At 45.4% G+C, this 24,404-nt stretch overlaps 1 protein-coding gene across 2 annotated transcripts; it reads right to left on the reverse strand.

Moving 5' to 3' along the window:
* Positions 1-1,307: 1,307 nt before the first annotated feature.
* CCM2L (CCM2 like scaffold protein) lies at positions 1,308-23,872 on the reverse strand. Of its 2 annotated transcripts, XM_040438843.1 has the most exons (11): positions 23,659-23,872; positions 23,391-23,558; positions 22,419-22,502; positions 20,992-21,175; positions 20,501-20,911; positions 20,370-20,470; positions 13,044-13,176; positions 7,209-7,272; positions 6,961-7,108; positions 3,179-3,317; positions 1,308-2,901 (listed from the first exon to the last, which is right to left on the reverse strand). In XM_040438843.1, exons 1-11 carry the CDS (start codon positions 23,686-23,688, stop codon positions 2,636-2,638), a joined length of 1,728 nt encoding a protein of 575 aa, XP_040294777.1. In that variant the 5' UTR covers positions 23,689-23,872; the 3' UTR covers positions 1,308-2,635. The 2 variants fall into 2 exon arrangements, with proteins under 2 accessions (XP_040294777.1, XP_040294776.1); XM_040438842.1 differs by having other exon boundaries at positions 1,310-2,901; positions 20,370-20,911; positions 23,659-23,869.
* Positions 23,873-24,404: the final 532 nt, after the last annotated feature.

The following is a 24,404-nucleotide window of genomic DNA, read 5'->3' on the forward strand; positions in this document are numbered from 1 at the left end:
CCTTGGTATCAAGGAAATTGGAGGGAAGATGTAGGCCAGCCTGAACCTCCATGGGATTGACAGAGCATCTATAGCCACCGGGTTGTCCTCCCTGTAAAGGGAGCAATACCTCTCCACCTTGGTGTTGAACCTCGTTGCCATGAGATCGATCTCTGGCATGCCCCACCTGAGCGTTATCTCCTTGAAGACCTCTGGATGAAGTGACCATTCTCCGGTTGGAAGACCTCGGCTCAGGCGGTCCGCGATCACATTGTGAACTCCGCGGATGTGAACGACTGACAAGTGGGTGAGGTTCATTTCTGCCCAATCCAGTATCACCCCTATCTCTCTCAGGAGACTTTGTGACCTCGTGCCTCCCTGCTTGTTGATATATAGTACAGCGGTCATGCTGTCTGATTGTATCTTCACGGCCTTCCCTCGAATGGAGGGAGCAAAATAAAAAAGAGCTAGTCTGATCGCTCTGATCTCCAGGAGATTCGATGACAATAACCTCTCCTGAGGTGTCCAAGTTCCCTGGACTGTCTTGTCCTGAAGATGCGCACCCCAGCCTACTAGGGATGCGTCTGAAGTAAGTATGATCCAAGAGGGCTGGATCAGGGACTTGCCGTCCTCGAGGTGGGACCACCACCTTAGAGAGGATCAGACTTTGTAAGGCAGGGAGAGCACGGAATTGAGTCCCACTGGACTGTGATTCCACTTGGCTAGTACTTCTGACTGGAGTGGACGTAGATGCCATAATGCCCAAGGTACCGCTTCTGCGGTTGAAGACATTAGTCCCAACATCTTCATCCATGTTCGAATCGTTACCTGTTTTGGTACAGAGAGAAAACGGGCTGTTCGTTGCATGGATTGCCTTCTTTCGGGAGTGAGATGAATAGTCATCCTGACTGAATCCACCATGAATCCCAGGAACCTTACCAAGGTGGCCGGCTGAAGTTGGGATTTGTCCCAATTGATTATCCATCCCAACTGATGCAGGAATGTTAACAGCCTGTTGGATGTGTTGGGACAGGATCGCTTGGGAAGGAGCTCTGAGGAGCCAGTCCTCCAGGTATGGAACTATACTCAGGCCCTGAAGCCTTAGAGCGGCCACCACAGAGACCACCACCTTGGTGAAAGCGTGTGGGGCTGAAGAAATCCCAAACGGGAGGGCTACAAACTGAAAATGTCTTAGGACCCCCCCCCCCCCCCCCCCGATGTTTACCGCGATCCTTAAGAATCTTCTGGACCCAGGATGGATGGGAATATGGAGATAAGCATCCTTGAGGTCTAAGGTTAGGACGTAAGGGAACTAGGAAGATGCGGCCGCTGCGGGGACTGACATGTAAGCAGGCGGCAGGATGTGAACCTTTCAGGAGTGGTCGGCACTCATGCGACCGCTCCTATGATGTCATTAAACACTGCGGTTATTAGGAAATGGTGATATCGCTGTTTCTTAATACCATGGACACTGGTATATCGCTCAACCCCATCCTTCAGATGTATGAATTACCTCCTGTTCTTTCACTTTCCCCACCAAAACCATGTTAGGCCAAGTTCACACTTCAGTTATTTGGTCAGTTATTTCCATCAGTTATTGTGAGCCCAAACCAGTAGTGAAGCCTGGTTTTCACTGGGTTTCTTGCTAAAGCATGTTGACTGGCGAACATTTCAAATCCCTGCACTGCTATGATCCCATGCATCCTTTGTTAATCAAAGCAGTACGTAGACAACCCAGCACTGCACCCGCAGATGCCTTTAATAGGAGAAACATAACCTAAATGCAAAAATCTACTAAATACATCACTTGTCAAGTTGGGAATGATAATATTCTGCCACGTCGCAGCAGTAGATGTTGTTGGAGTCCATTACAGTGCCACCAAAGTTTGTCACCCAACTTTCCCAGAACCCTGCATGGCACATTGCTACTCATTTAGTAATATAACCATTGTTGATTATTGCTGCATTTACAGGGGCCTGTGGTCACCCCCACATTGGTTGTTACTAACAAATATGTGACAACCACAATTAACACCTGCCTTGTTATAATTTGGAGGGGAGTACTATTTCTCCTCATGGAGAGCGCCTAAGACTTCTTTTATAGGCCATACAATGCTCCTTTGGATTTTGGGGAAAAGATATGCAAATTAGCGCTTTCCAAAAAGAAACAGCTGACCCTCTGATGCCACATAGATGTAAGGTAGCTATTCTGGTTGCAGCAGAGGCTCAGTTTTCATTTATTTTTGGAAATAACTAATGTGCACACCTTTCTGCCTTGTTATAGTTGACCTTCTATATGAGGTCATCATAAAGCATATTTGATGCTTGTATCACTAGATACAGTTTTCTCATTTAAGGAAAGCTATAACGGATAGTTTTTTGAAACGGCGCCAGGCCTGGACACAGGTTGGGTTTGGTACTGCAGCGTAGCCCTATTCACTTTAGTAGAGCAGAGCTGAACACCAGACAAAACCAATGGAGGTGTGGTTACTAGAAGACGGCAGCCCATGGTCTTCTAGTCCTGTCAACCCCTTCACATCTCATCTGAAAGCATGAGACATTGGAAAACCTCAGCGCAGTACCCCTCCAGAACAGTGCCAGAAATCGCTCTTTACAATATAATTTAGCATACCCCTGCCCCAAGTATGCTGGTTTGTCACAGGAAATCATCGTCTTCAGAATCATCGTCATCCCTAGCTAAAGCCTCTATGTTATGAGTGATGTCTGTGATCATGCGGTTGAAGCGGTTGGACCCTGGCGAGCAGCTGTCATAACTGCGCACGGCTGAGGCAGATGTGTTACTCATGCTGCGCTTGATCCTTCCAAAACTGTCAGTCAGAATTCCTCCATCACGAATTCCTATACTCTCTAGGAATCCTTCAAAGTAGCCAATGTCCATGTCAGGGATGAACGGCCTCAGTCCTGCCAAGGAAAACAAGAATAAACCTAGGAATGTCATAAAATATATAGGCACTACATTTTTATGATACAGGGCTCCAATTTATAGTTACATGATAATATTCAGGTCGTCTATAACCACCAATAGAGGGAGCTCTCTGCATACAATGTATACATTGAACTTGATAAAACAGTATGCAGTAAGCTCCCACTAGTGGCCACTGTAGATAACTGGATGATACATTTTGGCTATGTCAACACAGGATTCTGACGTTTTATGGCAATTTCTGACAGTTCTCACCCAGAAGGAGAAATTTTCTATTCTCTCCGTACAGTTGGAGTAGCTCTCGACAGTAGTCCTTCACATCCATCCCAAGACGATATTCACGTAAGAGGCAGGCGAACCGATAAATCTCCATAGGGGCCAGCTTGTTCCTCAACTAGACAAAGACAACTATTATGTAGACTTCTTACACTCTGATCTTTAACCTTTTGCTTACCAATGCACAGCTATATACGTTTTGGTGTTAAGCTCTTATTTGTAACATACTGTAAAAAAAATTCTAGTTTATGGCTGCAGCTATTATTTGAATAATCGATCAGTTGTCGATAATTTCATAGATTAATTAGGAAAAAACACCAAAATGACAAAAAAAGGGGTTTATATGATTTTTACTTTAAAAATTATGTTCAAAGGCCATATTAAAACAAATTGTGGATGACACTTATGGGGGATCTGTGGATGACACACTATTATGGGGGATCTGTGGATGATACTGTTATGGGGATCTGTGGATGATACTGTTATGGGGGATCTGTGGATGGCGCTGTTATGGGGGAATCTGTGGATGGCGCTGTTATTGGGGGGGGAATCTGTGGCTGGCGCTGTTATGGGAGGGATCTGTGGATGGCGCTGTTATTGGGGGGGGGAATCTGGATGGCGCTGTTATTGGGGGGGGGATCTGTGGATGGCGCTGTTATGGGAGGGATCTGTGGATGGCGCTGTTATTGGGGGGAGAAATCTGTGGATGGCGCTGTTATGGGAGGGATCTGTGGATGGCGCTGTTATGGGAGGGATCTGTGGATGGCGCTGTTATGGGAGGGATCTGTGGATGGCGCTGTTATGGGAGGGATCTGTGGATGGCGCTGTTATGGGAGGGATCTGTGGATGGCGCTGTTATGGGGGGGGAATCTGTGGATGGCGCTGTTATGGGAGGGATCTGTGGATGGCGCTGTTATTGGGGGATCTGTGGATGGCGCTGTTATTGGGGGATCTGTGGATGGCGCTGTTATGGGGGGGGAATCTGTGGCTGGCGCTGTTATTGGGGGGGGGGGATCTGGATGGCGCTGTTAGGGGGGGGGAATCTGTGGCTGGCGCTGTTATTGGGGGGGGGGGATCTGGATGGCGCTGTTATGGGGGGGGAATCTGTGGCTGGCGCTGTTATGGGGGGGAATCTGTGGCTGGCGCTGTTATGGGAGGGATCTGTGGATGGCGCTGTTATTGGGGGGGGGATCTGTGGATGGCGCTGTTATGGGGGGGGGGAATCTGTGGCTGGCGCTGTTATGGGAGGGATCTGTGGATGGCGCTGTTATTGGGGGGGAATCTGGATGGCGCTGTTATTTGGGGGGGGGGGATCTGTGGATGGCGCTGTTATGGGAGGGATCTGTGGATGGCGCTGTTATGGGGGAGGAATCTGTGGCGCTGTTATGGGAGCGTAACGTCATTCACTCACGTGATGCACCTGCTCCGCCCACTTTATGAATGAAGCCGGCGGAGCAGGCGCGTCATATGAGTGACGTTATGCCGCCGCCCGCTCTGCCTGTTACTGGAGCTTCGTTGTAAGGTAATAAAGATGCGCTGAACCTGATTTAAAGTTAAAGTAAACCGCCAGCTCCCGCCCGCATAACAACAAATCGGCCGATTATTCGAAAATGGGATTTGTCGACAACGAATCCAGTTATCGAATATTATCGATAACTTTGATTAATCGTGCAGCCCTAGTCTAGTTACACTGCGACCTGCCGGCTTCCCATGGCGCTGCAGTTCTCTGTGACTGTGCTGGCATTAGACAGCTGCGGTCACAGTAAGTATCCTTGAAAGTGGCCTCCTTGCATGGCATCACTGTGTACAGTTATCCATCTTGATGTGAGAGCGCCCCCTGCTGGCAGTAAAATTATGAGCCTGCAGTTTGTGTATTGAAGGGGTTGTTTCACGTCCGCAAATGGCATTAATTATGTAGAGAAAGTGAATACAACGCAGTTACTAATGTATTGTGATTGTCCAAATTGCCTCCTTTGCTGGCTGGATTCATGTTTCCATCGCATTATACACTGCTTGTTTCTATGGTTACGACCGCCCTGCAATCCAGGGTCGTAACCATGGAAACGAGACATGTGTAATGCGATGGAAAAATGTATCATGTCAGAAAAGGAAGCAAATTGGAGAATCACAATACATTAGTAAGTGCCTTGTATTAACTTTCTCTACATTATAAATGCCACTTGCTGAAGTCAGACAAACCCTTTAACCCCTGGCAGTCATGAAGGGGTTAATTCACTTTTTTCCGCTACAAAAAGATAAAATAAAAAGTAAAAATTAAAAAGTGGAATAAAGAAAATAATAAAGATAGCTATAGTTACTGGTTTTAGCAATAGTATCAGACTATGTACACACACAATTTTCCCTCTTTTTCATTCATGAAAAATTTAGTTTTAGCAATAGTATAGCGGACTTTGGGGGAGATTTATCAAACTGGTGTAAAGTAGAACTGGCTTAGTTGCCCATAGCAACCAATCAGATTCCACCTATCGTTTTTTTCACAGCTCCTTTAGAAAATGAAAGGTTGAATCTGATTGGTTGCTATGGGCAACTAAGCCAGTTCTACTTTACACCAGTTTGATAAATCTCCCCCTTTGTGTTTTAAAATATACGTACATGTATATAAACGTACAGACTTTTTTTTTCTTGCTTTCATAAAAATATTTTGTTCTATTTAGTATAAAATATACAAACTTTTTCATATTTTTTTCATTTAAAAAATTTTATGTAAAAAAAGCCAAAAGCTTAAACAGTCCAAATTTCCCCTTATATACCTTAGTGGGTCAACATAAAAGTCACTTTGCAGGAGCTTCTAGTGTTTTGGCAGCATGGTGCCATAGAACCAGCAATAGAAAAAAAACAGCCTCCAAACTACGCTTTAGTCCTTTGAGGTCTTGCGGCGGGTCCAGCCAGTAGATAAATTACACACACAGCGTCCATTTTCACGGTACAAACATTCAGTAATGGTTTTAGAAATGTTTTGTCTTGAAATCTTTTGTAACAGGAAAAAAAAATTATAAATTTTTTTTTATCATAATTTTCACATTTTTGCCTTAAAATTTTTTTTTTCAATATATGTCATCTAATGGCACATAAGAAAGGTCTAAAGTGTCTTTTGAAAAATATCAAATACATGTAGGCTGGCTGAGAAATGAATCCGTTATTTGCAGTTAGATAGGCCTGGTAAGGAAGGGGGGTAAACGCTCCGGTAAGGCTGGTTTTAAATATGCATGAAACAGATCTGGCAGGCTGTCCCGGCTGCGAACAGCCTGTCGGATCTGTCCCTGGCCAGGCTCAACCGCGCACTGCTGGAATTCCATCCGGCCCCATTCACTATAATGGGGGCCAGTGGAGATCCAACCGCATCTCGGCAAATATGCCAAGGAGCGGCCGGACAAATACCGCAAATAGCGCATTTTTGGTGGGTTGCGGCCAGATCTCAGCTGGCCCCCATTATAGTGAATCGGGCCGGGGTTCTGTCCGCCGCACAACTTTTTGTCAGGCTGAAAGCTGGCATTTTGCCAGAAAGCATCCAGATCCCATCATAGTCAATGTGGATGTGGCCATGCACAGCATTATCCGGCTAGGTCGGATCTGGTCAATTCTGAGGCTGTAGCAGTCTGCGGATTTGTAAACGCATATGTGAACATACCCTTGGGTGACTCCTGGGTTTACATCTGCAGTGTACATAAGTCACACCGTACCGATCAAGGCATGCTGATATTTGTAATTCTCAGCAACGGGAGGGTCACGTAAGTACTCACAGTTATCATGTAGTCCTGCAGCTGCTCCAGAGCTACGCCATTTTGATCGCAATCACTGACTCCAGACGCCAGACTCTGCTCAGACACTGCGAACGAAGGAGACGATTCTCCACTGTAATGCACTTCAAATGTATCATGGGACCCATTGCTGGAAACAGAGAGGAATATGAGGTTTGGGTGGAATTTCCCTTTAAAAAAAATATTTCCATCCTGTCTATCGTCCCAGGGCCCCAGCTTCATTTACTCACAAGGAGCTGCAGCAGCTGAAGTCGGCATCGTATGAAAAAGTCCCTTCTGTATGCGAGCTGTCACCTGAAATAAGACTAGCATTAATGTGAATCCAGGGCCGGGTTATAAGTGGGACAAACAGCCCGGATCTACCATCATTTCATTTTTGGGCCTAGAGACACCACACATGACATCACAATTTAGAGGTGCTGAAGCCAATGGGACAAGACCCCCTCCAGATCCAACCCAAACTAAGTATATATCATGCAACAGGAACCGTGTCCGTCTTCAGACTCCGCCATGTTCTTTGGGAACATTATGGTGGTATTTAGACACTGTATAGCAGCGTTACTTGCACACGATATGGCAATGTTATTTGTACACTGTGTTGCAGTTTTATTTAAAGAGGTTTTCCAGGCTCCTGATCTTAATGTCATTAACTCCTTCCTGACTAATTGATTTTCAGTGTTTGCATTCTCGTTTTTTACTCCCTGCCTTTCGGGAGCCATAACTTTTTTTTATTTTTCGGCACACATACCCGTATGAGGGCTGTTTTTTTTATGACCAGTTTTACTTTCTAATGGCACCATTTAATATTGCATATGATTTAGTGGGAAGCCGGAGGGAAAAAATTCCAATCGCGAGAAATTAGAAAAAAAAAAACGTAATTCTGCCAGTTTTATGGGCTTCTTTTTAAGATGTTCCCTGTACGGTAGAACTGACCTGTTACTTCATTCTTCGGGTGAGTATAAATACGGTACAATGAAACCACATTTATATACAGGTGAAACTCGAAACATTAGAATATTGTGCAAAGTTCATTTATTTCAGTAATGCAACTTAAAAGGTGAAACGGTAACATATGAGATATCTCGCTTTGCATGTAATGAGTCTATTTCAAGCCTTTATTTGTTATAATTTGGATGATTATGGCTTACAGCTTATGAAAACCCAAAGTCACAATCTCAGGTCCCCTTTGCTCAGGGGGTATGGATTAATCAGCTGACTACAGTGTGACACTTTGAGCCTAGAATATTGAACCTTTTCACAATATTCTAATTTTAAGTTGCATTACGGAAATAAATGAACTTTTACTTTGATATTCTAATTTTTCGAGTTTCACCTGTAGTGTGTTTTTTTTTTTTTTTAAAGTATTTTTTAAGTATTAAAACACAAGAAAGTTTGTAAATTTTTTTTCCTTGGCATCATCATATTCTGACCCCCAACTTTTTTTTAGTTACATCTGTGGAGCAGTGTGAGGCCTCATTAGTTGATATTTATGCCATTTGGGGGGTGTATGACTGATCACTTTTTATTAAATTTTTTTGGCTAGGTCGCTTCGACAAAAAAAATTATGAATCAGCCATTTTGTTTTGTTTTATATTTTTTTTTAAAGTCCCCCTAGAGCAGGGGTACTCAACTGGCGGACCGCGGTCCAAATACGGACCACGGCCGCCAGTTGTCCGGACCCCGGCCATCGTTCAGAGCGCTGCTCCTCTCCTGCACACTGTGCCGTGCAGGAGGAGGAGCTTACCGGCGCACTTCCACCTGTCCCACAGCGCAGTGAGACAGGGCTTCCTCCACATGTAGCGCTCCTCCTCCTGCACACTCTGGCAGCTCTGCTCAATACAGCGGGGGGCACAGGAGATGATCGTTCTCAGCAGCGCAGGAGGAGTCTCTCCCTCCCCCCTGTGCTGCTGCCCCCGCCGCTGCCAATAAGAAGAGGCAGGAGGAGGAGGGGAGGGGCTGTGGCCACTGCGCCACCAATGAAGAAAACTGACCTGTATTACAAATACAGGAGGCGGGTGCCGGAATCAAATAGCCGGCACCCGACCTCTGTGACAGGGAGCTGCGATCAGCTGCAGTTGAGTTAACCCTTCAGGTGCGGTACCTGAGGGGTTTATTGTAGCTGATCGCAGCCCCCTGTCACAAAGGTCGGGTGCCGGCTATTTGATTCCGGCACCCTCCTCCTGTATTTGTATAAGAAACGTTGGTGGCACAGTGCGCCCCCCCCCGCCCTAACACCCCAGTATAAGAAACATTGGTGGCGCAGTGCGCCCCCCCCCCCCCTAGTATAAGAAACATTGGTGCGCAGTGCCCCCCCCCCTTCCCCATTATAATAAACATTGGTGGCTCAGTGGGAAGTGCCAATGAGGGTTAAAAATAATAAAAGAAAATTAACTCACCTCCTCCAGTTGATCGCTTAACTGCCGGACTCCTGTTCTTACTTCTTTCTTCAGGACCTGTGGTGACGTCACTGAGCTCATCACATGGCCCATTACCATGGTGATGGATCATGTGATGAGCTCAGTGATGTCACCACAGGTCCTGAAGAAAGAAGTAAGAACTGGAGACCGGCAGCTAATCGATCAACTGGAGGAGGTGAGTAAATTATTTTTTAACCCTCATTGGCACTGCCCACTGCGCCACCAATGTTTATTATATTGGGGGGGCGCACTGCGCCACCAATGTTTATTATATTGGGGGGCACACTGCGCCACCAATGTTTATTATGTTGGGGGGCGCACTGCGCCACCAATGTTTATTATATTGGGGGGCACACTGCGCCACCAATGTTTATTATATTGGGGGGCACACTGCGCCACCAATGTTTATTATGTTGGGGGGCACACTGCGCCACCAATGTTTATTATGTTGGGGGGGCACACTGCGCCACCAATGTTTATTATATTGAGGGGGGCGCACTGCGCCACCAATGTTTATTATGTTGGGGGGCGCACTGCGCCACCAATGTTTATTATATTGGGGGGCACACTGCGCCACCAATGTTTATTATATTGGGGGGCACACTGCGCCACCAATGTTTATTATGTTGGGGGGCACACTGCGCCACCAATGTTTATTATGTTGGGGGGGCACACTGCGCCACCAATGTTTATTATATTGAGGGGGGCGCACTGCGCCACCAATGTTTATTATATTGGGGGGCACACTGCGCCACCAATGTTTATTATATTGGGGGGCACACTGCGCCACCAATGTTTATTATGTTGGGGGGCACACTGCGCCACCAATGTTTATTATGTTGGGGGGCACACTGCGCCACCAATGTTTATTATGTTGGGGGGCACACTGCGCCACCAATGTTTATTATGTTGGGGGGCACACTGCGCCACCAATGTTTATTATATTGAGGGGGGCGCACTGCGCCACCAATGTTTATTATGTTGGGGGGCACACTGCGCCACCAATGTTTATTATGTTGGGGGGCACACTGCGCCACCAATGTTTATTATATTGAGGGGGGCGCACTGCGCCACCAATGTTTATTATTTTGAGGGGGGCGCACTGCGCCACCAATGTTTATTAATTTGAGGGGGGGCGCACTGCGCCACCAATGTTTATTATATTGAGGGGGCCGCCAGACGAAAAAGTCGGACATGTAGTACTTTTAGTCTGGCGGCCTCTCACCGTGCTGCGCCGTAACTCTGCCCCCATCCCCATTATAGTCGATGGGCACAGAGCAGCGGCACGGCGAAGTAGTGGCAAGATGGATCTGACAGGGTGAGCAGCCTGTCGGATCCATCCTGCTGCAAGTGTGAAAGTACCCTTACTAATGAGCGCTTCCATCATGGAACGCCCATTAGTACAGCCTTTACCTCCACCGCTACTTGTGCTAGTAAAAAAATATATATATTACGGCAGTGTTTCCCAACCAGTGTGCCTCCAGCTGTTGCAAAACTACAACTCCCAGAATGCCTGGACAGCCTTTGGCTGTGCGGGCATGCTGGGAGTTGTAGTTTTGCAACAGCTGGAGGCACACTGGTTGGGAAACACTGTATTACGGTACCTCCACCTCCATTTGCTCACGCTGTGGAGAACACTCCCTGCTGACTAGAAGCTCAGGACAGGACCTACAAGACGCCATCACGTTGGAGCACCGGTCCTGAGCGTGCAGTCAGCAGCGAATGTTCACCGCAGCCAGGTGAATGCTAATATTTTTTATTTTTTTGCAAAAGCAGAGAAGGGGGGCACTAATGGGGGCAATACTCTTACTGGGGGCACTAATGGGGACATTATTCTTACTGGGGCACTAATGTGGCCATTACTAATTCTGGGACTTACCCGGGGCGCTCCACTATAACGTCAGAGCGCCCCACGTGCATGGATCACATGATCGCATGGCATCTTTACTGTTGGCGTTCAGCTCGGACCTTCACCTGACTGCAGACCCTGGTATGTGGACCTTTAATAAAACTAGTTGAGTACCCCTGCCCTAGAGGACTTGAATATGCAACATCAGATCACTTCTCCCATAGACTGCAATAGATTACCATTGCAGTCTATTAGAGATTTGTTATGTCCTATGGCAGGGCTCCATAGGAACATCTCTGTTGCAGGCCTCGGAGCCTGATCGACGTTATTGCTAACTACTACAGACTTTACCTCCCAGTGTCTGCTGTGAAAAACAACAGGCACCTGCGGTCTATGGCTCCACTCAGCTTCTGAGCAGGCGCCATACATGTCTGGAAGGAGTTAATATCTGATCAGTGAGGGTTTGACACCCCGCATCCCTACAGATCAGCTGTTCCCTGCAGACTACGGCACTGGAACCAGCACTTTGAATGGAACAGGAAGCACAGCTCTGTTCATAATGCAGCGGCCGTGCTGGGTTACTGCAGCAAAGTGGTAATTCACTTCAGTGAGAACTTAGCTGCTGTAACACAGTACTGCTTCCTGTTCCTTGCAAAGTGCTAGTTCCAGCACCAGAGGCTGCAGGGAACAGCTGATCTATAGAGATGCGGGGTGCTGATTGGATGTTAACTCCTTCCCGACATGTACGGCACATGTCAGGTTTTTAAAGATGGCCACTCAGAAGCTAAGCGGGTGCCATAGACCGAAGGTGCCTGCTGTTACACAGCAGACACTCGGAGGTAAAGTGTGTAATTAGCAATAACGCTGATCACAGACTTTTAACTCCACAGATGGTGTGGTCGTTTTTGGACCACGGTATCCGAGAGATCTTTCCCTGGGAGTGCTGAGACCAGGGGAAGCAGCTTGTTTGGTGTAGCAGCCTCGGGCCTTCTGCTGGTAATTCATTGTAGTCTATGGGAGAAGTGATCTGACTATTGGATGTTCAAGTCCTCTACGGTAGCTCATGAATATCAGGAGCCTGGAAAACCTCTTGAAGTACAATATGGAACATGGATATTGTATGCTGGTATTATGTAGGCACTGGTATTTGTATTCTGGTATTAGGACATGTTATGGAGATATTATTTGGGCACTGCTATTTGCCATATTGTACTTAAATAACACCGCCGTACGTTGTCCACTGTGGTGTGGGGATTTTGTGATGGCATTATTTAGGCACTGGTATTAGGACATGTTCTGAAAATATTAGTTGGGCACAATATGGCACTGTGGTCTGGGCGTGTTATGGTGCCATTATGGTGGTATTATTTAGGTACATTATGAAACCGTTATAAGCTTGGTTTTTAGAAACTATACCTTGTTTCTTTTTTCCTGACCCTACACAATGTTTTACCCCAGACTTTCAAAGACTATGGGGGAAATGTATCAAACTGGTGTAAAGCAGAACTGGCATTTTTTACAGCTCCTTTGATAAATGAAATGTGGAATCTGGTTGTTTGCTATGGGCAACTAGGCCAGTTCTACTTCACACCAGTTTGATAAATCTCCCCCTATGTGTGCGCCTACCATCTACACACATATAAAATGAGTCAATATTCAGGACTATTCACTAGGATCCATTGAAACCAGTGCAGCATAAGGAACACAAGGATGTTCCTACGACCCTATATGATTAAGTACACACCCCACAGACTGACAGCTGTAGCACACCAAGTCCCTGTCCCAAACCAACATCTTACAACGTGACAGCCATGGCCTCTCCGGAGGGGAAGTATAATGATAGCCGGCTCGGTCCACACATTCAATGCTCTGATCTCCATAGATAATCTGGAAAACTTGGCAGATGAGCGCACAAGATTCTTCTGCAGCATCCTGTAAAAAATTTACAAGATTAAATTCATGGCATGATATAATGTTGAGACTTCCTGTTTTACCAGTTCTGACCACTATTTCCCTTTATTATACTGCAATTTGTATGTTCTAATGAGTAGGAATGCCATATACCATTGTACATACAGTATATTTTAAATTACTGTTACCTGTACTTTGTTTTCGTTATTTTAAACCGATCTTAAGTTACTTAATTTCTCCTATAGTGAAACCAAGAGCTGCATTTAAAATTCAGGTTTCAGAATAGTTTTGAGACTCGTAGGCCTCACGGACGCTTATTGCTAGTTCATTGTACAGAGCATGCTCTGATGTTGCATGTGACTTCAGATTCAGGGACTTTAGGAGGGGACTACAGTTAGTTACATTCTTATCACTGCACCATATTGTTTTTTCTCTTTTTCTTGCGTAACGCCCTTTTAGTATGTGTTCCATTATTGACAGTTAGTCCACACTTGTCTAATGTATGCAGTCCTGGAACATCTGTTTGAGGGTGCATATCTTTGTTCAAAATGTAAGCAAATTGCCCGTTTTGGAATCGCACATCTAGTATCTAACCAGGCGAGTTTCAACACTGAGAAGCGTTGACAATTTGGAAGAGAGTTTGCTGCTCACTGAGCAGGCACTCTATGGGGCAGATGTGGTAGCGAGGAGGCTGAGGAAAGTGAGGTAGCTAGCTGGGTAAGGCCCCTTTCACACAGGCGAGAATTCCACGCGGGTGCAATGCGTGAGGTGAACGCATTCCACCCGCACTGAATCCGGACCCATTCACTTCAATGGGGCTGTGCAGATGAGCGGTGATTTTCACGTATCACTTGTGCATTGCGTGAAAATCGCAGCATGCTCTATATTGTGTGTTTTTCATGCAACACAGGCCCCATAGAAGTGAATGGGGCTACGTGAAAATCGCAAGCATCCGCAAGCAAATGCGGATGCGGTGCGATTTTCTCGCATGGTTGCTAGGTGACTATCGGGATGGGGACCCGATCTTTATTATTTTCCCTTATAACATGGTTATAAGGGAAAATAATAGCATTCTTAATACAGAATGCTAAGTAAATTAGGGATGGAGGGGTTAAAAAATAATTACACTTACCTCATCCACTTGTTCGCGCAGCCCGGCTTGTCTTTTCTTTCTTTTTTGAGGACCTGGGAGGAAAAGGACCTTTGGTGACGTCACTGCGCTCATCACATGTTCCAAGTGATGAGCGCAGTGACATCACCAAAGGTCCTTTTCCTCCCAGGTCCTCAAAGAAGAAGAAAGGAGACAAGCCGGGCTGCACGAACAAGTGGATGAGGTGAGTTTATATTTATTTTTTTTAACCCCTCCATCCCTAATTTACTTAGCATTCTTAATACAGAATGCTATTATTTTCCCTTATAACCATGTTGTAAGAGAAAATAATAAAATCTACACAACACCGATCCCAAACCCGAACTTCTGTGAAGAAGTCCGGGTTCGGTTCTGGGTACCAAACATGCCGATTTTTCTCACGTGCGTGCAAAACGCATTAAAACACTTTGCACTCGCGCGGAAAAATCTTGCATTTTCCCGCAACGCACCCGCATCTTTTCCCGCAACGCTCGTGTGAACCCAGCCTAACCGTTAGAAAGTGGGGTAGAGGGAAGAGTGCCAGGGAGGCTAGCCCTGATCTGACACACCCCAACAAGTTTGCAAGGTTGGCAGATGAGGGATGTTGGTTCAGGGAGAGCACTGCTGCAGCCGGACAATTCCTCTGCCAGTCAGGGGAATGTCAGCTCCAGTAAGCAAGGGGACCAGGATAGCAGGGCAGGGCAGGCCAGGCCAGACAGGTGCTGGTAGTGGGAGACTCAATTATTAGGGGTACAGATAGGGCGATCTGTCACACAGACCAAGATCGTTGAACAGTGTGTTATCTTCCTGGCGCTCAAGTTCGACACATCGCGGATCAGGTTGACCGTTTACTGGGAGGGGCTGGAGAATATCCAGCAGTCATGGTCCATATCGAAACCAATGACAGAGGTAGGTGGAGCATCTTTAAAAATGATTTTAGGGATTTAGGTCAAAAGCTTAGGGCAAGGACCTCAAAGGTAGCGTTTTCTGAAATACTGCCGGTACCATGAGACACACAAGAAAGGCAGCGGGAGCTTAGGGAGGTTAACATGTGGCTCAAGAACTGGTGTAGGAAGGAGGGGTTTGGGTTCCTGGAGAACTGGGCCAACTTCTCTGTCAGCTACAGGCTCTATCGTAGGGACGGGCTGCACCTCAATGGGAAAGGGGAAGCTGTGTTGGGGGAGAAGATGGTTAGAAGGTTGGAGGAGTGTTTAAACTAGGGATTGGGGAGGGTAATTATGTTACAGGATGGGAAGATAGTGCAGATAGAGACCGGGGGCAAGGTAGTGGGATTGGGGGAGGAATGGAAGGAGGGACTAGAACAGCTCAGAAGGAAAGGTGTAGGGTAAAAAATATACATAAACCTCTTAATTGTATGTATACTAATGCCCGAAGCCTGACTAATAAAACTGGGGAACTGGAATTAGTGATGTGTGAGGAGGACAATGACCTAGTGGGAATAACTGAGACATGGCTGGATGATAGCTATGACTGGGCGGTTAATGTACAAGGTTACAGTCTGTTTAGAAAGAATTTCCAAAACCAGAGAGGGGGGAGGGGTTTGCCTTTATGTAAAGTCTTGTCTAAAGCCCACACTCCGAGAAGATATAAGTGAGGGACATGAACATGTGGAGTCACTGTGGGTAGAAATACATGGAGGCAAAAACAATAATAAAATACTAATAGGAGTTTATTATAAACCACCTAATATACCAGAGTCCACAGAAAATCTACTACTAAGGCCTCTTTCACACTTGCGTTGTCCGGATCCGGCGTGTACTCCACTTGCCGGAATTACACGCCGGATCCGGAAAAAACGCAAGTGTACTGAAAGCATTTGAAGACGGAGCTGTCTTCAAAATGCTTTCAGTGTTACTATGGCAGCCAGCTATTAAAGTCCTGGTTGCCATAGTAGGAGCGGGGGAGCGGGTTACTTACAGTCCGTGCGGCTCCCGGGGCGCTCCAGAATGACGTCAGAGCGCCCCATGCGCATGGATGACGTGCCATGCGATCATGTGATCCATGCGCTTGGGGCGCCCTGACGTCACTCTGGAGCGCCCCGGGAGCCGCACGGACGGTAAGTATGCTGCTCCCCGCTACACTTTACCATGGCTGCCAGGACTTTAGCGTCCCGGCAGCCATGGTAACCATTCAGAAAAAGCTAAACATCGGATCCGGCAATGCGCCGAAACGACGTTTAGCTTCAGTCCGGATCAATGCCTTTCAATGGGCATTAATTCCGGATCCGGCCTTGCGGCAAGTGTTCAGGATTTTTGGCCGGAGCAAAAAGCGCAGCATGCTGCGGTATTTTCTCCGGCCAAAAAATTGTTCCGTTCCGGAACTGAAGACATCCTGATGCATCCTGAACGGATTTCACTCCATTCAGAATGCATTAGGATAAAACTGATCAGGATTCTTCCGGCATAGAGCCCCGACGACGGAACTCTATGCCGAAAGAAAAGAACGCAGGTGTGAAAGAGCCCTAAACGAGATAGAAGAGGCGGCAGATCATAATGAGGTGGTTATTATGGGGGACTTCAACTACCCAGATATAGACTGGGAAACTGAAACTTGTATATCTCATAAAGGAAACAGGTTCTTGGCAATAACCAGACAATTACCTTTCCCAACTGGTTCAGGATCCGACTAGAGGGACGGCCATACTGGACTTAGTATTAACCAATACATCTGACAGACCAACAGATGTGCAGGTCGGGGTAAACCTGGGAAACAGTGACCATAAAGTAATAACCTTCCAATTGTCATTCAAAAGAGTGTTTCTTCAGGGAGGAACAAAAATACCAAACTTCAAAAAAGCTAAATTTAGCCAACTAAGAGAGGCTATAGGCCTAACTAACTGGGACAAAGTCCTCAAAAATAAAAAATACAGCCACAAAATGGGATAATTTTAAAGTATCCTAAAATCTAATTGTGAAAGGTACATACCTTTTATGGGAATAAAATGTTAAAGAACAAGAAAAAAACTATGTGGATAAATAGAACTGTAAAGAAAGCATTCAAATCACTAAAACAGGAGGAAGCAATGAAAAACTATAAGGAAAAAAATAAAATATGTAAAAAACAAATAAAAGCAGCCAAACTAGAGACCGAGAGATTAATTGCCAAAGAGAGCAAAACTAACCCTAAAATGTTCTTCAATTATATGAATGGTAAAAAGTATAAATCTGAAGCTGTCAGCCCTCTACAGAGTAATGAGGGGGGAGTTGCAGAGAGCGATGAGGAGAAAGCAAAGCTCTAAAAAAAAAAATCTCCACTGTATTCACTAAGGAAAATAAACTGTCAGATGAAATGCAGAATGTAAAAGTAAATTCCCCATTAAAAGTGCCCTGTATGACCCAGGAAGAAGTACAGCGGTGTCTTAAAAAGATTAAAATAGACAAATCGCCAGAACCAGATGGCATACACCCCCCTTATCCTAAGAGAATTAAGTAATGTCATAGCCAGACCCTTATTTCTGATATTTACAGACTCTATACTGACAGGGAGTGTTCCACAGAATTGGCGCATAGCAAATGTGGTTCCAATATTCAAAAAGGGTCCAAAAACCGAGTCCGGAAACTATAGGCCGGTAAGTTTAACATCTGCGGTTTTCTAAGAGACGCTATCTTGGAGTAAATCAATGAAAATAGGCAAATAACACCATATCAGCATGGCTTCATGAGGGATCTGTCATGTCAAACTAATTTAATCCATTTCTATGAGGAGGCAAGTTCTAGATTTGACCGCAGTGAATCAATGGATTCTCCAAAGTGTATCTGGACTTCTCCAAAGCATTTGACACTGTACCACATAAAAAGCTAGTATATAAAATGAGAATGCTTGTCTGTATGTGGTTAACTGGCTCAGTGATAGAAAACAGAGGGTGGTTATTAATGGTACACTCAGATTGGGTCACTGTCACTAGTGGAGTACCTCAGGGGTCAGTATTGGTGGGGTCACTGTCACTAGTGGGGTACCTCAGGGATCAGTATTGGTGGGGTCACTCACTAGTGGGGTACCTCAGGGGTCAGTATTGGGCCCTATTATCTTCAATATATTTATTAATGATCTTGTAGAAGGCTTGCGCATTAAATTATAAATTTTTGCAGATGACACTAAACTGTGTAAAGTAATTGACACGGAAGAGGACAATATCAGCTACAGATGGATCTGGAAAAATTAGAGGCTTGGGCAGAGAAGTGGCAGATGAGATTTAACACTGGCAAATGTAAAGTTATGCACATGGGAAGGAATAATGCAAGTCACCAGTACATACTACATGGTAAAACACTGCGTGAGGCCTCTTTCCCCCGGGCGTGTGCGCCCCGTGGTCCTGCTGCGGGCCGCAATGCACAAACACCGTCCGTGGGGCAGCCGCAGCACATAGCGGACCCATTCTCTTGAATGGGTCTGCGATCCGGCCGTTCAGCAAAAAGATAGGACATGTTCTATCTTTTTGCGGAGCAGAAGTACGGGACTAAACCCCACAGAAGCACTCCGTAGTGCTTCCGTAGGGTTCCGTTCTGCATCTCCAGATTTGCGGACCCATTGAAGTGAATGGGTCCGCATCCGTGATGCGGAATGCCCACGGAACGGCGCCCGTGTATTGCGGATCCGCAAATGCGGGCCGCAGCACGACCATGGGGCGCACACGCCCATGGGAAAGAGGCCTAACACTGACATGGAAAAGGATCTAGGAATTTTAGTGAACAGTAAACTAAGCTGTAGAAACCAGTGTCAGGCAGGTGCTGCCAAGGCCAATAAGATAATGGGTTGCATCAAAAGTGGCATAGATGCCCGTGATGAGAACATAGTCCTACCACTCTACAAATCACTAGTCAGACCACACATGGAGTACTGTGTACAGTTCTGGGCTCCTGTGAACAAGACAGACAGCAGAGCTCGAGAGGGTTCAGAGGAGGGCAACTAAAGTAATAACTGGAATGAGGCAACTACAGTACCCTGAAAGATTATCAAAATTAGGGTTATTCACTTTAGAAAAAAGACGAGTGAGGGGAGATCTAATAACTATGTATAAATATATCAGGGGTCAGTACAGAGATCTCTCCCATCATCTATTTATCCCCAGGACTGTGATAAGGGAACATCCTCTGCGTCTGGAGGAAAGAAGGTTTGTACACAAACATAGAAAAGGATTCTTTACGGTAAGAGCAGTGAGACTATGGAACTCTCTGCCTGAGGAGATGGTAAGTTCACTAAAAGAGTTCAAGAGGGGCCTGGATGTATTTCTGGAGTGTAATAATATTACAGGCTATAGTTACTAGAGAGGGGTCGTTGATCCAGGGAGTTATTCTGATTACCTGATTGGAGTCGGGAAGGAATTTTTCTCTCCTTAAGGCCTCTTTCACACTACCATATGGCTATTGCTTTGCGGTCCGTTTTTCACGGATCCGCTGTTCCATTTTTTTGTTTCCGTTTCCGTTCAGTTTTTCCGTATGGCATATACAGTATACAGTAATTACATAGAAAAAATTGGGCTGGGCATAACCTTTTCAATAGATGGTTCCGCAAAAACGGAACGGATACGGAAGACATACGGATGCATTTCCGTATGTGTTCAGTTTTTTTGGCGGACCCATTGACTTTAATGGAGCCACGGAACGCGATTTGCTGGCAATAATAGGACATGTTCTATCTGTCAACGGAACGGAAAAGCGGAAATACGTAAACAGAATGCATACGGAGTACATTCCGTTTTTTTTGCGGAACCATTATACGGACCGTATACGAACGCAAAAAACAGCCCGCAAAACGAAAAAAAAAAACGGTAGTGTGAAAAAGGCCTAAGTAGGGAAAATTGGCTTCTACCTCACAGGTTTTTTTTTTTGCCTTCCTCTGGATCAACTTGCAGGATAACAGGCCAAACTGGATGGACAAATGTCTTTTTTCAGCCTTATAAACTATGTATGTTACTATGTTAGATTACCTAGGTGCAAAACATTATGGGAACTGGCTCTGGTGGGATATGGCTCCTGAGTGCAGCTTTGTTTGCAACCAGAGTATAAAACATAATGTAAATACAAGATCAGTACATCATAGGTAATGCTAGTCAACATCAACTCACTCTGTTCTCTACAGCCAGGATTATCAAGTTGCAGTAGGCATCTGGACTTGGCTCCTTGGGATCTAAAGGATTCTGTCCTCCTGGTCTTCTCTCCCAGCTGCCTCCACAGGGCTGGCGTCTCTCCCAGCTGCCCCCGCAAGGTTGTCTTCTCTCCCAGCTGCCACCGCTGGGTTGACGTTTTTCCCAGCTTCCACCACAGGGTTGTTTTCTCTCCCAGCTGACCCCACAAGGCTGCCGTCGCTCCCAGCTGCCACTGAATGTCATTCTCCTCTCCCAATTACTGCACACCTTGCCCCCACGACTCTTCTCCCAACTTCCAGTCTCTTGCTTTGCTCCACTCCTCTCCAAACTACCTCCACCCTTAGGTCGTCCATCTGGAGATTTGTGTGCCATCTTCCAGTCTAAGCTACAGATAGTGTGGCGCCTTTCCATAGCACCCACTATGGGTTTGGAGCCACCTCCTCCTTGAGTCCTGTCGGCCTTTGCAACTGGAGGTTTTCTTTCCAAGCTACCAGAGGCTGGAACAGGGTCAAGTCCAAGACCTAAAGAAAAAACCCTCAGATTGAAACAACTTCAAAACTTGCCAGAACTCTCAGTGCCAGAGACAATTTGCTTGTCATACCTGTCTTGAGGACCAGTAGATGTAGAGCATCATCCTTAACATAGGAAGCTGCAGCAATCTCATGTGTGGGGATCCGTAGAATGAGCTCCTCATTGTCTCTCCAGGTCAGTAGGAGACTCCGAGCTGACAAACTGAGTATACTGTCCTGCTCCGGGGTGCAATGGAGAGGAAGTTCCTTAAGTTGCTTCAGAAGGAGAAACAATGTATCATTCTTCTAGCAATGAATGTTCCACATGTATGTATGAAAGATTATGATCATTATGTTAAAAAATGTAATTATATTCTTGGACATAGGAGGCAGTATTATAGTAGTTATATTCTTGTACATAGGGGGCAGTATTATAGTAGTTATATTCTTGTACATAGAGACAGTATTATAGTAGTTATATTCTTGTACATAAGGGAAGTATTATACAAGTTATATTCTTGCACATAGGAGGCAGTAATATAGTAGTTATATTCTTGTACATAGCCTCCATACAGTATTAGAATTAATTTTTATGCGAATTGAATGAAGTTGATTCGCTCATCCCTAGTTATAATGCACTGGAACAAAAAAAGATCAGGAGGAAGAGGTTCATTCATTCAATCCTGAGGATAACCCTCAGAAAGAGGAACCTATTCCCCCAGTGTCCACCAAAAAAAAAAAGGGGCACTGCAGGTCACAGCAGTGGGAGGAGGAAAAAAAAGGCCAAGAAGTTTAAGTGACCTAAATGAAACTGTGAATATGCTCTATTATGTGAAAGGTGTGAAGACTAAGAACAGGTGGCAGGCAATTTACCAAAGTCTGTCTCAGGAGAGATCTAACATCTTTCTACAGAAAACGTATTTGAAGAGCAATGCTCATGTGTATGCAGCCAAGAGAGACTGGAGACATGGAGCGTCTTTCTGGTCCTTTGGGCTGGAGAGAAATGATGGTGTGACGATTCTCTTCAATAAGATAGTTAGGAAAAATAATTGCAATAATGTGTACTGGAGGAACATCCATGTGTCAGCATTTGCATAATGTTTGTGATGTTTATTATCAATGTGATGTAACTTTAATTTATTTTTTAGGACTTTACTGTAAATATATTGTAATATTCAGTTGCCTGATTTTAAATAAAAAGATCATTATAGTAGATATTTTCTTGTCCATAGGGGCAGTATTATAGTAGTTATATTCTTATACATAGGAGCAGTATTATAGCAGTTATATTCTTATAGATAGGGGCAGCATGAAAGCAGCTATATCCTTGTACAAATGAGGCAGTATTATAGTAGTTATATTATTGTACATAGGGGCAGTATAATAGTGGTTATATTCTTGTACATAGGAGCAGTATTATAGTAGTTATATCCTGAGACATGATGGGAGAAACATTCAAACATCTTTCATTATTTACCATGAGATTTAGGAATGCTCATGGTGGATGGGGTGTTCTTACCCTTGCTGTATCCAGAAGTTGCAAAATTTCATCTCGACTTGATGGATTCAGGGAGGCTACAACCCATGTCAGGTGACCCAGGAACTGTGAAAAAGAGTTACACTGTAAAGTTTGCAGAACAGATGCAGAGCGGTTCATTTTAATAGGGCCACAAAAGATGCGGACAGCACACTGTGTGCTGTCCGCATCCGTACTTCTGTTGCTGACCCCTGAAAAAAGAACATATCCTATTCTTGTCCGTTTTTGCAAACAAGAATAAGCATTTCTATCCTAAGGCTGGCCTTTCCATTCCGCAAAATGCAGAACACACATGGCCGATATCCGCAAAACTGATACAGTCGTCTGAATGAGCCCTAAGATTTTTTTTTTAACCTTATCCCCATTTGGGACCCCCTGTATTAACCAGAGCAGAGTGAATCTTTCTAAGGTCCCATTCACACGACCGTATGTACGGATCCGTAGCCGTTCCGCAATTTTGCGGAAGGTCTGCGGATCCATTCATTTCTATGGGCGCTCAAAAGATGTGGACAGCATACTGTGTGCCGTCCGCATCCGTTATTCCGTACCGCAGCTCCGCAGAAAAGATAGAACATGTCCTATTCTTATCAGCAATCGCGGACAAGAATAGGCATTTTCTATTACGGTTGCGGACATGTGCGGTCCGCAAATTGCGAAACACACATGGCCGGTGTCCATGTTTTGCGGATCCGCAAAGCCATACAGTCGTGTGAATGGGCCCTAACACATACAGAAAGAATCAATGACGGCTTCAGTGATCATCTACCAAGCAATGACAACTGACTTGGGTTGCCGACAGGACCTAACACAATCAGTGCAGTGGGACTACAATCATGAAAATGAGTTGTCCTAAGTGGACGACCCCTTTAAATATTTGCATTGCTTCAACTGCTTTCATGTATCATCAGATTAATTAGTCTATGGCCAGATTTACCAAATCCCCCATTTTCTTACCTTTACTTCCTTCTCCACATAATCATGCAAAAGAATTTGGGGATCCAGGAGAAAATCGGGGGGCATCACAGGCACTGAGTGAAGCGGTCGCCTGTAGCTGCTGTTCCTGACCGCTGAGCGACGGGCAGATTTAAGTGACACTAATCGTTTGATGGGTGATACGAGGGCCTGGCAGGAGAGAAGCAGAAATCGACCAGCAATGGGTGACAGGAGTGGTAATACAATTGCCAGGGTGGACCTTACCACGTAGATACACAGGGATTGGTACCTTTTTTCCCTTTTTGGTCTGTTGCTCCATTTTTCAGCTGCTGTCTTCTAGACGTCTCCGCCAGTTACCCCACAGGACTTCTATATATCCCCGTACTACCAGTCTTCATGTGTGCTCCTGGTCTCTCAGCTCCCCAGACTTCTCTGTCTTTCTGGCTCTGCATCCTCTTCCTCTCCATTGTTATTTTCCTACAGAGGAAACTCCACCAGATTCAGGGACACAGCTCAGTTCCTGCCTCTGTCCAATGTGATAAGAGAACAGATGGTTGGGTCAATAGGTAGGAAAAGTGTAGTACACTTCACAGTACTGCCTCTAGGTGGCAGCACACCACAGTACAACAAGGGCATATGTGGCCTCATTCACACCAGTATTTTTTTATCTATTGTTTTTCTTCAAAAGCCCCCTAATGGACTCAAGAAAGAGGAAGACAAATTTAGCAAGCAGTCCTGATTTTGGCTTCAAACAGGTGAAATATACTGATCAATTACTGAAGTGTAAAGGAATCTGATTTATTGGAGCAGAGCTGAATTGTGATAATGTAGTAAATTCACCAGCTGTCTCATCGAAAACAGATCAACAAATGACAAATTCTGCTTTGCTATATTTTCATATAAAACAGTTAAAAAACCTACACGTTGGGGGCATGGCCTGGACGTCTTCTAAGATGGCCGGGTAGAAGCTGAGCTCCGCCTCCTGCCGCTAGCAAGGAGACTGCCGCTACTCCAGCACGACATATGGGGAAGAAG

The sequence above is a fragment of the Bufo bufo genome, chromosome 6 (genome assembly GCF_905171765.1).
Source record: "Bufo bufo chromosome 6, aBufBuf1.1, whole genome shotgun sequence".
In the NCBI taxonomy this organism is placed as follows: Eukaryota; Metazoa; Chordata; class Amphibia; order Anura; family Bufonidae; genus Bufo; species Bufo bufo.

What these genes read in the sequence shown, in the direction of transcription:
- CCM2L (XM_040438842.1), bottom strand. Translation starts at nt 23,688, where the DNA reads ATGGAGCAACAGACCAAAAAGGGAAAAAAG. An exon ending in ATGTGGAGAAGGAAGTAAAG is followed by an intron (nt 22,503 to 23,390) that starts GTAAGAAAATGG and finishes TCTTTTTCACAG; the next exon opens with TTCCTGGGTCACCTGACATG. An exon ending in TAGAAAATTTCTCCTTCTGG is followed by an intron (nt 2,902 to 3,178) that starts GTGAGAACTGTC and finishes TTTCCTTGGCAG; the next exon opens with GACTGAGGCCGTTCATCCCT.